Source organism: Phaenicophaeus curvirostris, chromosome 5 (assembly GCF_032191515.1).
Source record: "Phaenicophaeus curvirostris isolate KB17595 chromosome 5, BPBGC_Pcur_1.0, whole genome shotgun sequence".
Taxonomy (NCBI): domain Eukaryota; kingdom Metazoa; phylum Chordata; class Aves; order Cuculiformes; family Cuculidae; genus Phaenicophaeus; species Phaenicophaeus curvirostris.
Genome location: NC_091396.1, coordinates 30,225,478 through 30,237,531, shown reverse-complemented (window position 1 = coordinate 30,237,531; position 12,054 = coordinate 30,225,478). Strand labels below are relative to the sequence as shown.

General features: G+C 37.4%; 1 protein-coding gene across 1 annotated transcript in view; it reads left to right on the top strand.

Annotated features, from left to right (window-relative positions):
* TTBK2 (tau tubulin kinase 2) overlaps positions 1–9,909 on the top strand; it is an 89,342-nt gene extending 79,433 nt beyond the window's left edge. Inside the window, exons 15-16 of the mRNA XM_069858158.1 lie at positions 6,550–7,814; positions 8,818–9,909. Coding sequence (XP_069714259.1) covers positions 6,550–7,814; positions 8,818–9,286 — 1,734 coding nt within the window. The 3' untranslated portion in view covers positions 9,287–9,909. The remainder of the gene's footprint in view (positions 1–6,549; positions 7,815–8,817) is intronic.
* The last annotated feature ends 2,145 nt before the right edge of the window (positions 9,910–12,054 follow it).

Here is a 12,054-nt window from a genome sequence, read left to right as displayed (position 1 = left end):
AAATATTTCTCACAGCTAGCTGCTGAAACAAAGTGAGGTTTGCTTAAAGATGCTTACATCATTAACAACTGTGGTAAAAATAGCTGTGAGAATATTTTAACTGTGTTTAATATACCAAAAGTGGTTGCATCATTAATTAAAAAATAAATTTCACATTGTACTTAATGTGTCCTCTGCTAGAGGAGGAACCAGGTCACCTGTATTGTTTTCTTTCACTTCTTAGCTGAGTACCTTAGTATACTTGAGCAGCGGAGTCCCAAGGTATACTTGAGCATAATCTCTCATGAAGAACTAATTAACATCCTATTAAAGATTGTTAGATGTTTTATAGAATCTAGATTTACTAATGCTGAATAAATTGCTTTACTTAGTGTCGTATGAACTCACTGGCTTTGTTACTGAAACCACAGTCCTGAAGAGCTGTGGAAAGCCACATGCTCCTCTTTTCAGACAGATATAAGTAAGCCTTTATATGTTATTTCTCTTTAGTTTAGGATTAGGCGTGTTGTTTATGGATTTTTAATAGAGGGTAGTATCCTGGGGACAACCAGGATACTGCAGTGATTGCAGTACCATGTAGATAGGACTGTTGAAAGCATTTTGGTATCAAAACTTAAACTGGTCTTATGTTGCATAACACCACAAATTACAGCCATATATTTCTTCTGTCTATGTTCATATTAGTCTGTCTTTAGAAATAGCCAATGTGGTTTAGTAAATCTATAAATAATTGTGTTCAGCTTCTTCCCTGCTGTGAATTTAATCTGGGAAGGGAATGTAAGGAATACAAAGGATAAAACTCAAAAAAGTCAGTAGGAATTATAATAGTAGGTAGGGAGGATTTTGAAAAGTAGGAGGGCTGTTATGAACAGTAAGCTAGGGGAGTTGTCCTCAGAGATGTAAACATATCAGTGGTTTATTCTTACGAGAATAAAACTAGCAGTAAATTCCTGGATATACGCTTTACTCTTTAATATAAACTACAGTTCACAAATTTCTAGGTGGCATAAGTAAAGGAAAAATCATGAAGTAAGACGAAGTTTGTGAACTGGAAATGTTCACAAGGTTGTTTGGTATTGCAGAAGTTTCAAACTCATACTAACATTGGTCATATTCCTGGTAGGCAATAGAGCTAACGATAGATGAAAAAGAGAAGCAGAGAAAAGAGAAAAGATACTTGAGGTTTGTTCTCATCAGTACATAAACTTTACTAAGGGAGGAAAGAAGTTCTGAAGAGTAAACTGATTATAGGTAAAGTGTGTTCAGAATGCCAAGTAATATAATAATGGCTTATTAATGTGAGAAGTGACAAATAATGACAAATAATAGCTGAACAACTGATCTGTACATTGTTTCTAAGAGGCTTAAAGTCCTGACAGCACTTGACGTGCATGGAGAGGTAGCATGTGTGGAGGGAAAAAGTTGTTGCTGAAAGGTCAGATGTTTACCTGCTGGTATTGTGTGATAATCCATATTCACGCCTGTATGTCTTTCAGACTGAGCAGCTTTGCAGACCAAAAAATGTTTCACATTTCTGCAGTTTGCTGTGTACATTCACAGAGGATTTCATCCAAGCATATCGCTTGCTATTGCAGCCTGTCAAAAGTTTAAAGGGAGGAGAGTTTGTCAGATGTCATAAAGGATGTCCAAGAGATATTTATGTTGTTGAAGTTGTTTTGTTCTTTTTTCTTCTTAATATCCCACTCACTGTCTTGTTGAAGTTTTTTGAAGAAAATGCAGTCTAATTTCTCATCTTGGTCAAGTTCTATTTTCAGAAAATTAGAAGTCAGAAAGGAATTAACAAATAATTCAGGGAAGGCCAAAGGATTCCAGACTGCTGGCAAAATTTTTGTTCTAATATTTCACAGGGAAAGGAGAACCACAAATTCACTGTTTCCTATATTTTCTCAGCCATTTTCAGTAATCTGCTGTTTCACATAACTTCTGTTGAAGTATGGGAATTGTGATAATGAGGTAGGCAGTGTTATAAAATGATTATCATAGTGAGCTGAGAGGTAGCTTTTTAAATTCTATTACCTGCTTTTTTTTTTCTTAGATGAATTGCCCACATCACATTGTAATCCTTGTTCCTCAGATGTAGTGTTTTACAACATTGACATGATTAGCCATAGAAATCTCAAAGGACAAGATTTTAATTAGTGGCAGAAGAAAAGAAAGTATGAGGATTATTTATGATTATGATTTAAAAGAAAAATTTACATATTGGGCCATGTATTACTTGTTCTGTAACAAGGTATGTATTGAACATCTTTTCTTTCTGTCTGAGTTAGACTAAATGATAATTTAAATTGGTGCATGTTGCATGTCACAAGGTCAGCTCTCCTCAGATTCCTTGATTTTGACTTCTGTCTTGCAAGGTCTCACAAACAAGAGAGTGAGAAGACTATGGGATAATTAAAGCTACAGGATTTTTTTTATATATATATTGTTTTAAGGGATTAGAAACTTCCTCCAGTCTTCTCACTTAGAATTCTGCATAGTGTGTATCATGAAGTTCTCTGTAGTGACCCACCTTGCAAAGAAGCTGATGCTTTACCTGAAGAAATCTTATAAGGAGCCTTAGGATATCTACAAGCTTCTTCCATCTTTTCAGTAGTTGACTATTACTTCCAAGTTCTTCCAAATGAAAGCATTTGTATCCCTGCCCATGGCAGGAGAGTTGGAACTAGGTGATCTTGAAGATCCTTTCAACCCAAACCATTCTATGATTTAACAGGGTTCAATTCTATGCAAGTTCTGTTTTCTCATACACATTCCCAGATGTTTTTAAAAATTGGCCTTGCTCTTTTGTTTCTCTTAAGTTGCACTGGAAGTTGTAGCAACCCTTGCATGAAAGTCACTTTGACATGATTAGGCATTTAAATTGCTTGCACATATAGGTGAAATGCCAAGCCCAACAGGAATATAATTTAATTCTTGTGCTTTGAGAAAAGTATTAAGAGGTTTATTGACCTCTTATTAAGAGGTCAAAGAAAACAAACTTTTGTTTGTTAGGGAAAACAAATCAAGAATGTGCTATGTGTTCAAAATGCCATTTCTGAAGCTGTGAACTACTCAGTAGTACCGAGTCTTTGATGGTACTTAGTCATCCACTATCCTTTTCTTTCCTCTACTTGTTCAATGTTTTACTTTCACAGATAGCTCCCCCCTGTCCTACTTGTAGGTTGTTCAATAAGCTTACTTTTCTAGTTATTAGGTGTAAGGGTTAAATCCTGGTTGGCCAAGATAGGCCTGAAAGACTAGGAAATTCTCTCTCCAGATGTGGTAAAGGATATAAAATCTCTTGAAAAATACAAACATATTTCATATTAGAGCTGATTTCAACTAAGAGATAAAATATGAGAGTTCACAATGAAAAAAAGAGTTTCCATGCAAACATATTAGAGCAAAAGAGTATTTAAAGGCAATTTAAATTCTGGAAATGTGCCAAGAAGATAAATATGTTCCTAAAAGCAAATAACTAAGATTGTCTTGTGAAAATTGACACCAGAATCATTGTCTTCTAAGGGAAGCCATCCTTTTCAGATATGTGGAAGACAACTCTGTTTTTTTGATTCCTGGGTTATTTGAATTGGCAACCAGACTAGTTCATAAAGTCAAAAGTTTGGAAAGGGGAATATTTTACTACATTTCATTACTTTGGAGACTCTGTCTGTAGCCCTGGAGAACAAGGTGTTGCAACAAGTAGATAGACCTGAGTGAACAGCAGGCGTCCAAGTGATCTCTCCAAAATCTGAAACTGCTATTCCAAGGACAGTATTGCTTTAAAATTTCCTGAACCCAGTTTTACCTAGGTTGTAGTTGAGAATTTCTAAAAGATCTGTGACAGGCCAAAATACATTCTTCTGTCATATGAGAGTGTTGTTGAACACCTGAAGATGTATTGCCTTAGAGCAACTTCCTAGAGATGTATGGACACCTATGGAATAGCTATCCTGTTTCCCAGACCTTTTTCTAATTTTTTTTATCCTCTGGTTTTATTCCATTTCCTTTCTGTACAGAGCTTTTGCTAAACTATTTTTAACTCTCAAGATTTAGTCACTAATTGGCCTAATCATTAAAAGATGCTTCATAAAAAAAAAATTCTACTTCTTTTGTTCTTTCTGTAGCTGAAGTGGTGTGCTTGGATTCTCTCACGTGAAAGCTTTTGAAGTAAGAAAGACTTCTCTAACACAATATGGAAGTAGTGCTTCTTTCAAAGAAAGAATCTGGTTTGAGCATAAGAAGAGATGAGACAGATGTTTTGCCAAAACTAAGTAACTCCAGTTTGTTTCCCAATGTACCATTTTAATTCAGCAAGTATGAAGGGACTGTGTTGGCTCAAACTTGAAAACTAATTATTAGGGAGACAAAAAGTAGCCTTTTGCTGCAGGTCTCATTTTTGGTTTGGTTTTTTGTTGGGGGTGGTGGTGATTTTTTTTGTTTGTTTTCCCCTCCCCCCCATTTCAATAAATCTCAGCTTGGTGAATGTGCTACAGACAGCTTAGTTCTACTTGGGAAAACAGGAGTACAGTTATCTTACATTTCTGCTTCACCATTACCCTTCTAAAACCCTCTTCCCCAGTGAAAAATGCCACTTTCTGTAGCCTTACAGCTAATTCTACTCATAAAACTAAGAAGTATTTTTCTCCAAATTTTATTCCAAATTTCTCAAAAAATATGTTACCACATTTTTCAGTTAAGGTCCAAAAACTGCAGTAGGTAAATCCAGAATACATTTTATAGTATAGAAATGATTTCTTTAACATAAATAATTGTGCTCTCTTTTATTCAGCTTTATGCCTGTGGATTTGCATTCCATGTTTAGTTCTAGTGGACTGTTTATAATATCAGTTGAATGTTTGTGTTTTGTGGAGGTAAATGTGGATACATAGTGATGGAAATGTTGTTATATAGGACTATGAAGAAAATGCAAAACAAAGAGAATACAGCAAGAATTTCAATGAAGCTGTTATATTCTCATGGGAAATCTGAGTATATCTCTTTCACTGTCAGTTCCCATTTCTTAATTTGGAGGGTTGTTCTGTATTTCCAAAGTATTAATTGCTATGGGTCCTGACAGATAAGCCTGATTTCCACCATCCAGTAGTACCAATATACTAGCTCTTACAAAAGCCCATTAAGCTCAGCAGCACGTATAATTTCTGCAACAAGGTCAGGTGAAATCTGTCTTGAAACAGCAAAATCTTGGCAACACTAGAACTGGTTGTCTTTTCTACCATCAGTGTATCAAAAAAGTCTGTATGTTCAAACCCAGACTCCAGTCTTCTATATTTTGCTGAGTATTACAAACTCAAACTGTGTCAGATTCATGAGGCTAAAGAATACAAGGAAAAAGAGAGCTGAACTCTCTGTCCATGTAAAGCAAGGAAGGTAGCCCCTTGATTTTTTTACTGTTTATACATTTTACCAAATTACTCAATCCAATATGTATAAACCAGAATCCAGGACTCCTCGTCACATGAGAACACATTCCTCCCTTGGCCATAGAGGTAAAACTCCTCTTGCTTTTGTGTGTGATCTCTCACTCTCTGACCCCATGACTCTTGCATTTCTGTCTGTTTAGTGGCCTGACTTCAATGGGGAAGGTAAGAATCAACCCCATTCTGGTTTTGTCCTTACTGGGGGAAGTGGGCTTATGTCCCTCAGGTGGGGAGAGGCATGGATGCAGGTTTCCTGTTTCCTGTTTCCTGGACTTGTGCTCTAATAATTAAGCTATGTACTAAAGGCAGCACTCATCATAACCAACTATTTTTCAAAGGAACCGACTAAATATGAAATATCAGTTTCAGGAGTGCTTTAAGCATGCCTATTGGATTAGACCTGTTAGGGGATTTGCATGTGTGAATATTTAGTTTGTGGATCTCTTAATCATCTTAGGTAAGGAGATGTCCTAACCAGGTTGCTTAGTTAAAACAAGATATAAGTTTCTACAGGGAAGGTAATAGTTAAAATATGGGTACCTGGGAGAGCTTTTCTGGACAAGAATGTAGGTATTGTGGGTATGGATGTATTTAATCAGGTAAATAAAGGTTTGGGGTTTTTTTGTTAACAAAGTATCTGAGTTCTTCCTAAATTGAAATTTAAGTCCATTCCTGAATCTAGGCCTCACTGTGTTCTTTGTTTTCTGTATTTGTCTAAAAATATTGATGTGTTCTTGTTAAAGAGTCTATGTTTATATACAACTTGTTATAAGAGTATTCAAACTAATGTAAGATGAAAAGCCTGCCAGTTAGGCTGCATCTCATTTCCAGGAGGGTAATGTGGTAACAGCAACATTTTCCACTGAGATTGTGTTTGTTTTTACCTGCTACACATTTCTGTCTGGGGATGATAGTGTTTTGGGTTTTTTTTCCTCCTTATCAAGATGTAAATTATGAAGCTGGGTGTTATTTGAACGTTATGATTCATAGTAATCGTTACATAATGTATCTTGAAGACATGGCATCAAAAATGCTGTTTAAAGAATATTATCTGCATAACATTCCTGATTTGCTCACCTTTATCTTCTCTGATTTTCCAATGCAGATAACAATACCCAGACCTTCAGTGGCATCCACACAGTCTGTTTCAGAGAGCTTTCATTGTGGCCACCAGCTAGAGAAAAGAGAGCAGGATGCTATGGAACACACCGTGGAACTTTCCTCTCCAAAGGAAAGTTTGCCAGGTTTGGTTGTGGCAGAAGACGCACTTCCAGGTAGTGCTAGCAGACCAGATTTGGTACTTAATGTCAGCCAAGAGGTGCTTGACAGAGAAGGACTTGTCAAAGGATGTGACAACGTCCTGGACTGTGGTCAAAAGGACCTACCTGAACAACATAGTGGGATACAAAAAGAGGAAGAGCTTGAAAATATTCCTGTAGAGGAGGCTGAGGAAGAACGGCTTCCAGTGGTTTCTGAGAACACCATCAAAATGCTAAGTAAAGAACAGAATTCTTCTTTGCCAGGAAACTCAAAATGTGTGGAGGAAGAACCTCTAACAAATACTGAAGTGGCTGAAGAGTCAAAGCCAAGGCCTGTCTGTTTGGTGCCAAATCAAGATGAGGTTCTGAAGTTGATAACAGCAAAACAGTCAGAACTTTCTCCCTCAAAACTTACTAAACCACATGTTAATAGCCAGGCAAGCAAAATAGCACCAGTTCAGGAAAATGGTTTTCAGTCTAATAAGGAAGAAGTCCATATTCAAGACTTGAAATGCCACAAAGTGGCCCTTACTACTTTTTTGCACCAGGAGGACAAAAAGGAGAAAAATGCTCCCCGAAATGGAGAGTTATTCCACTGTATTTCAGAAAATGGAAATTCTCATCGATCTAAGAAGGACGTAGTTAAATCTCCTTTTGTATTCAGGCAGAGCCGAATCCCAGTTTTAGCACAAGAGATAGACTCAATGTCAGAGTCCTCTTCTGTTTCAGCAAAGGAAAAGCTTCTTCTAAAAAAGGCTCATCAGACAGACTTGGTCAAAATACTTATGGAAAAGAGACAGCTCAAATCTTTCCTTGGTGACCTCTCAAGTGCCTCTGATAAGTCACTGGAGGAAAAAATGGCTGCTACTCCAGTACCATTTTCTGAGGATGATGTCTTATCCTCATTTTCTAAATTGACACTGGACTCTCATTTCAGCAAGCAGACAGAAGATAGCTCTTTATCTCCAAGCAGTCCTCAGTCCAGAAAAAGCAAGATTCCAAGGCCAGTGTCCTGGACAGCCACTGATCAAGTCACCAGTTCAAGTTCAGCTCAGTTCTTTCCTCGACCACCACCAGGAAAACCACCTCCTAGACCTGGGGTAGAAGCTAGGTAATGCAGAGAAAAATGAAATAGGTTTTCAGGTTTAAAATGGATTTGAGCTAGGCTGCAGTTCCTATGCAGTGTGCAATCCTGTAGAAGTTCCATCCCTTAGCTGATGTTTTAAAAAATGCTGGGCTTCAATTCTCTGAGAAATTTTACCTTGTTGGAGAATGAATGAGGAGGGGTTGTTACACAGGAATGAGCCTGCTTCACTGTTAAACCTAATATTTCAGTAGATGTGTACTCAGTAGTTTGTGGCCTGTCAGTCCCTAACTAAGTCTTTACAATTTTTATTTTAAGGTGGGGTCGCTATTCCAGAATAGTTGATTATTCACAAACCCAGAGAAATCAATAGGATATGTCATATCCAGCCCCTCTGAAAATTAAACTGTTTCTTTTGTAGACATTTTAACTGTTTGGGTTTGGTATTGAGCCATTAGTATCAAGTTAGTTTGCTATGCTCAGATCATGGTTAAGTAAAACCAACTAAGAAAAGGAGGGCAGAGTGATTTCTAGAAGCTCTTCTTCACCAATTCCGTATACAGACAACCATGATCTACTTTCTTCAGTGCCTACATTATCAGGATATGTAGTATTTTGATACAGTTGTGTGAAATCCCGTGGAGGAAGTTGTGTGTATCTTACAGTCCCTTAAAATTGTGTATAGGAGTGTATTGGTGGTCTGCAGGAATGGATGTACCCCCTCTGAAACAGAGGCAATAAGCACTGCTCTTCAGAGCACTTCTTCCAGCACCACCAGGAAATTTCAGTTATCTTTTAAACACTTGGCTGCTTATGTGAGTGAGTTTGTGCGAATATAAATCCTGTGTTGATTTGAAAAACATGGAAGGCAAAGCCTAGATCTGAACACCTCTACCTTAGAGGAAAGTTCAGCTCCAGATGTCTGTTCTGCAATGTAAGCTCATCCCTAGTTTCCCGTGGTACTGTGCTTCTGTATAAAATCTTGTGAATAGATGGGAACAGAAATAATCTTTCTTCATTTCTTCTTAAGGTTACGCAGATACAGAGTCCTAGGGAGTAGCAGCTCGGACTCAGATCTTATCTCTCGTCTGGCTCAAATCCTACAGAATGGATCTCAAAGACCAAGGAGTTCTACCCAGTGTAAGAGCCCAGGATCTCCACATAGTCCAAAAACGCCACCCAAAAGCCCTGTCATCCCCCGACGCAGTCCCAGTGCCTCCCCTAGGAGCTCTTCTTTACCCCGTACTGCCAGTTCATCTCTGTCCCGGGCTGGGAGACCCCATCATGATCAGAGAAGTTCATCCCCACATCTTGGGAGGAGTAAATCACCTCCTAGCCATTCAGGCTCCTCATCTTCTAGGAGGTCCTGCCAACAAGAGCACTGCTGCAACAAACCGAGCAAGAATAGTCTGAAAGGATCTGGCAGTTCCTTCCACCATTCTCCAAACACTAAGACTCCTACAGGAAAAAGCAAATCAACCACTAAGCTTAGCAGATAGGAACTGGGCCTTGACAGGTATAAAGCCTCCTCCTAAACCTGATGCATGTTGTGTCTGTGTACTGTGTATTTACAAAAATAATCAAAAAAAAAATTTTAAAAATGGTGTTGAATCTGTGCTTTTGAAAGAAAGTAAGCATCATAAACTATTCATGAGAAAGCATACTGTGTGAGTAAGTGGCCAGGCATTGCTGAAGAGCAGGCAGCAAGCAGATCCATGAGAGGGGAAGTAGAGGCCAGGATAAGAATGACTAGGTAGTCAAAGCGGTGTAATGTATTTAGAGTAAAAATATCTCTAAAGTGAATGTTTTAAAAAGGTATTTATTTCTATGTTTTTAGTTTATCTAGCTAGAAGATTTGGCTTAATTAAGGACTTGCATACTTCAGGCGTATGTAAGGAAACCTGAAACAGTTATTCCCAAAATGATGTCATCACTTGGGAGATACGTACTGCTCAAGCATGTCTTTGCAGTGTTAAAAAAGCACACTGTTTAGAAGACGATGTTATTTCTACCTTATAAATCTCTTCCATTTTGAGCTGCACACATCTCTGAGTGACTCAGTGCTCATCTTGTTCCCTGTCTACCATTGCACATGTTTTTTACCTACGGAAGTATCGTGTTCCTTGACTCAATGACACAATGATTTAAAAATTATTACTAATGATCACCAAAATGGTTTAATAGCTATATTCTTCTGAAAAGTGCTTATAGTTCTGATTGGGATCCAAGAAGCTAATTCTCAGTTTCATATAATGTACTCCTTTGAGACTCACAGTGGAGTTCTTCAAACTATGTTCAATAGAATTCAGAAGAGCATTCCTGTCTAGGTAATGAGAAAAAAGGAGCAAGATGTCTGCACTTCACTCAGTGTTGCATATTTACAATGAATTGCAATGTAAGTTAGAAAACAGAGGTACTTTTCCCCCCTTAATACAGTTGCAAGAAGAACGTGCTGTCAGTGGTTTTTGTTTTTCCATGAGTTATGGATCACTTAAACCACGTGCAGAGATGATTACTACCAACCAATATTTGCTTTTTTGGTCATTTGTTTTATAATAACATGAAAGATGAAAAAGAGATGAGGAGATTGTCTGCTTTATGAATTTGGAGGGTTATAGGTGACAGATACACCCTTACAAAATCTGGATAAGAATGCTAGTCATCAAAGCAAAATATACAGAAAGCAGTCTGAGCTATTTTTAATGTTGGAGTCCTCTTGGTTTTTTGCCTGAATAGTTTTTGATAGCCAGTTGTCTGTCAGTAAAGTCCATGGTGTCTAATTCCTCCAGCTTTGGTAGTTATTTAATAATCTCCTGTGCTTTACAGGATCTCTGTAGGGAACCTAGCGGTACAGCACCTTTTGCTATATTCAGAAGAGAATAACAGGTCAGAATAGTAACACATAAGAATGCAAGCCTGAGAAAGATGCAGCCAGCTCTCCCTAATAATTCCTGTTGTGGGGACGCTGGATGCATAGGAGACTTGTCAGTTACTGATCTGCTTGCTGGAATCATATGCCTCTCCAACCAGCTAGAAACTGTCCTTTTTATTTAACCTCTGCCAAATGAATACGTTTGGATTAAAAAGGGAATATTTTGTCTCTGAGCTAACACATTCTAATGCTGCATTGAAGCTGCCCTAGAGCTGCACTGAATTTCACTTGCTTTGTCAGACTATGTTAATTTTTTTTTTCTTTTCTTGCTATGAATATATAGTTTCCCATATGTAATGTAGCACAGTGTGGAACCTTAATTACATTCAGGTTTCAAACACTACAGATGAATGCAATAGGTAGGGTATACCTGCTTTTTCTGAAGAAACTGTACCATTGGAAAGTCCTATTCCTTTGTATTATATTGTATAATAGGTGCTATACCAATAACTGCATGTCCTCATGATAAATTATATAATATAAATATTTATATATACATATATGTATATGCTTATATAAACTCATTCTTTCTCATTTTTCATTTGTAATTTATGGACCACAAATAATACAGTTCCCTTCCTGTTAGTTCCTGAATACTTTCAGCATTGTGTCTTCTATTCCCACCCTCCCTCCCCACCCTCCCTTAAATTTCTGGAATGCACAAATTCTAATAGACTTTATACCTTGGTAAAAAAAATTGAAGGACTGCTGATTTCTCAACCAGCCAATGTTTCATCTTGCAGCTTGCTTTTTTTCTTTATAATTTTGTGTGTGCATTTGCATATGGCACAAGAGCAGAGACTCAAAGGCATTTTTAGTTTTTATTACAAACAGGGTTTGTGGTTACTCATTTTTATTTTGTAATGTGAATTCTTAATTGTTATGAATGTTCATCATATAGGAGCAGTGACGGTCAATGAATACCTAACAGATGAATGTGACAACAACAAATCCCATCTTTTTCTTCCTGTTTTCCTCATGTTTCCTTATGGTATACTAGAAAGAGAATTTGGTCCCATTGTGATATTTTTGATCTGGAATTATCTGTTAAGATGGTATGGCAGCCTTATAGCAGGATTATTTTTCCTCACTTCTCCCTTATATCTGAAAAGCATTTATTATGGTCTTGTAAGCTTATTCCTACATTAAAATGATCAGTTTTAATAGGTACCAACTTTATGCATCCTTGCCTAAGATGCTGAAGTTGAGGTGTTTATATTTTTTCTCCAGTGTAGCAGGATCCAGAAACAGGTAATTGCTTTATAGGTGAGAGAGAATAGAACACCTACAGATTTTTTATGCTGTCCTTGAAGTACAGACTTGTCCATTGTTACA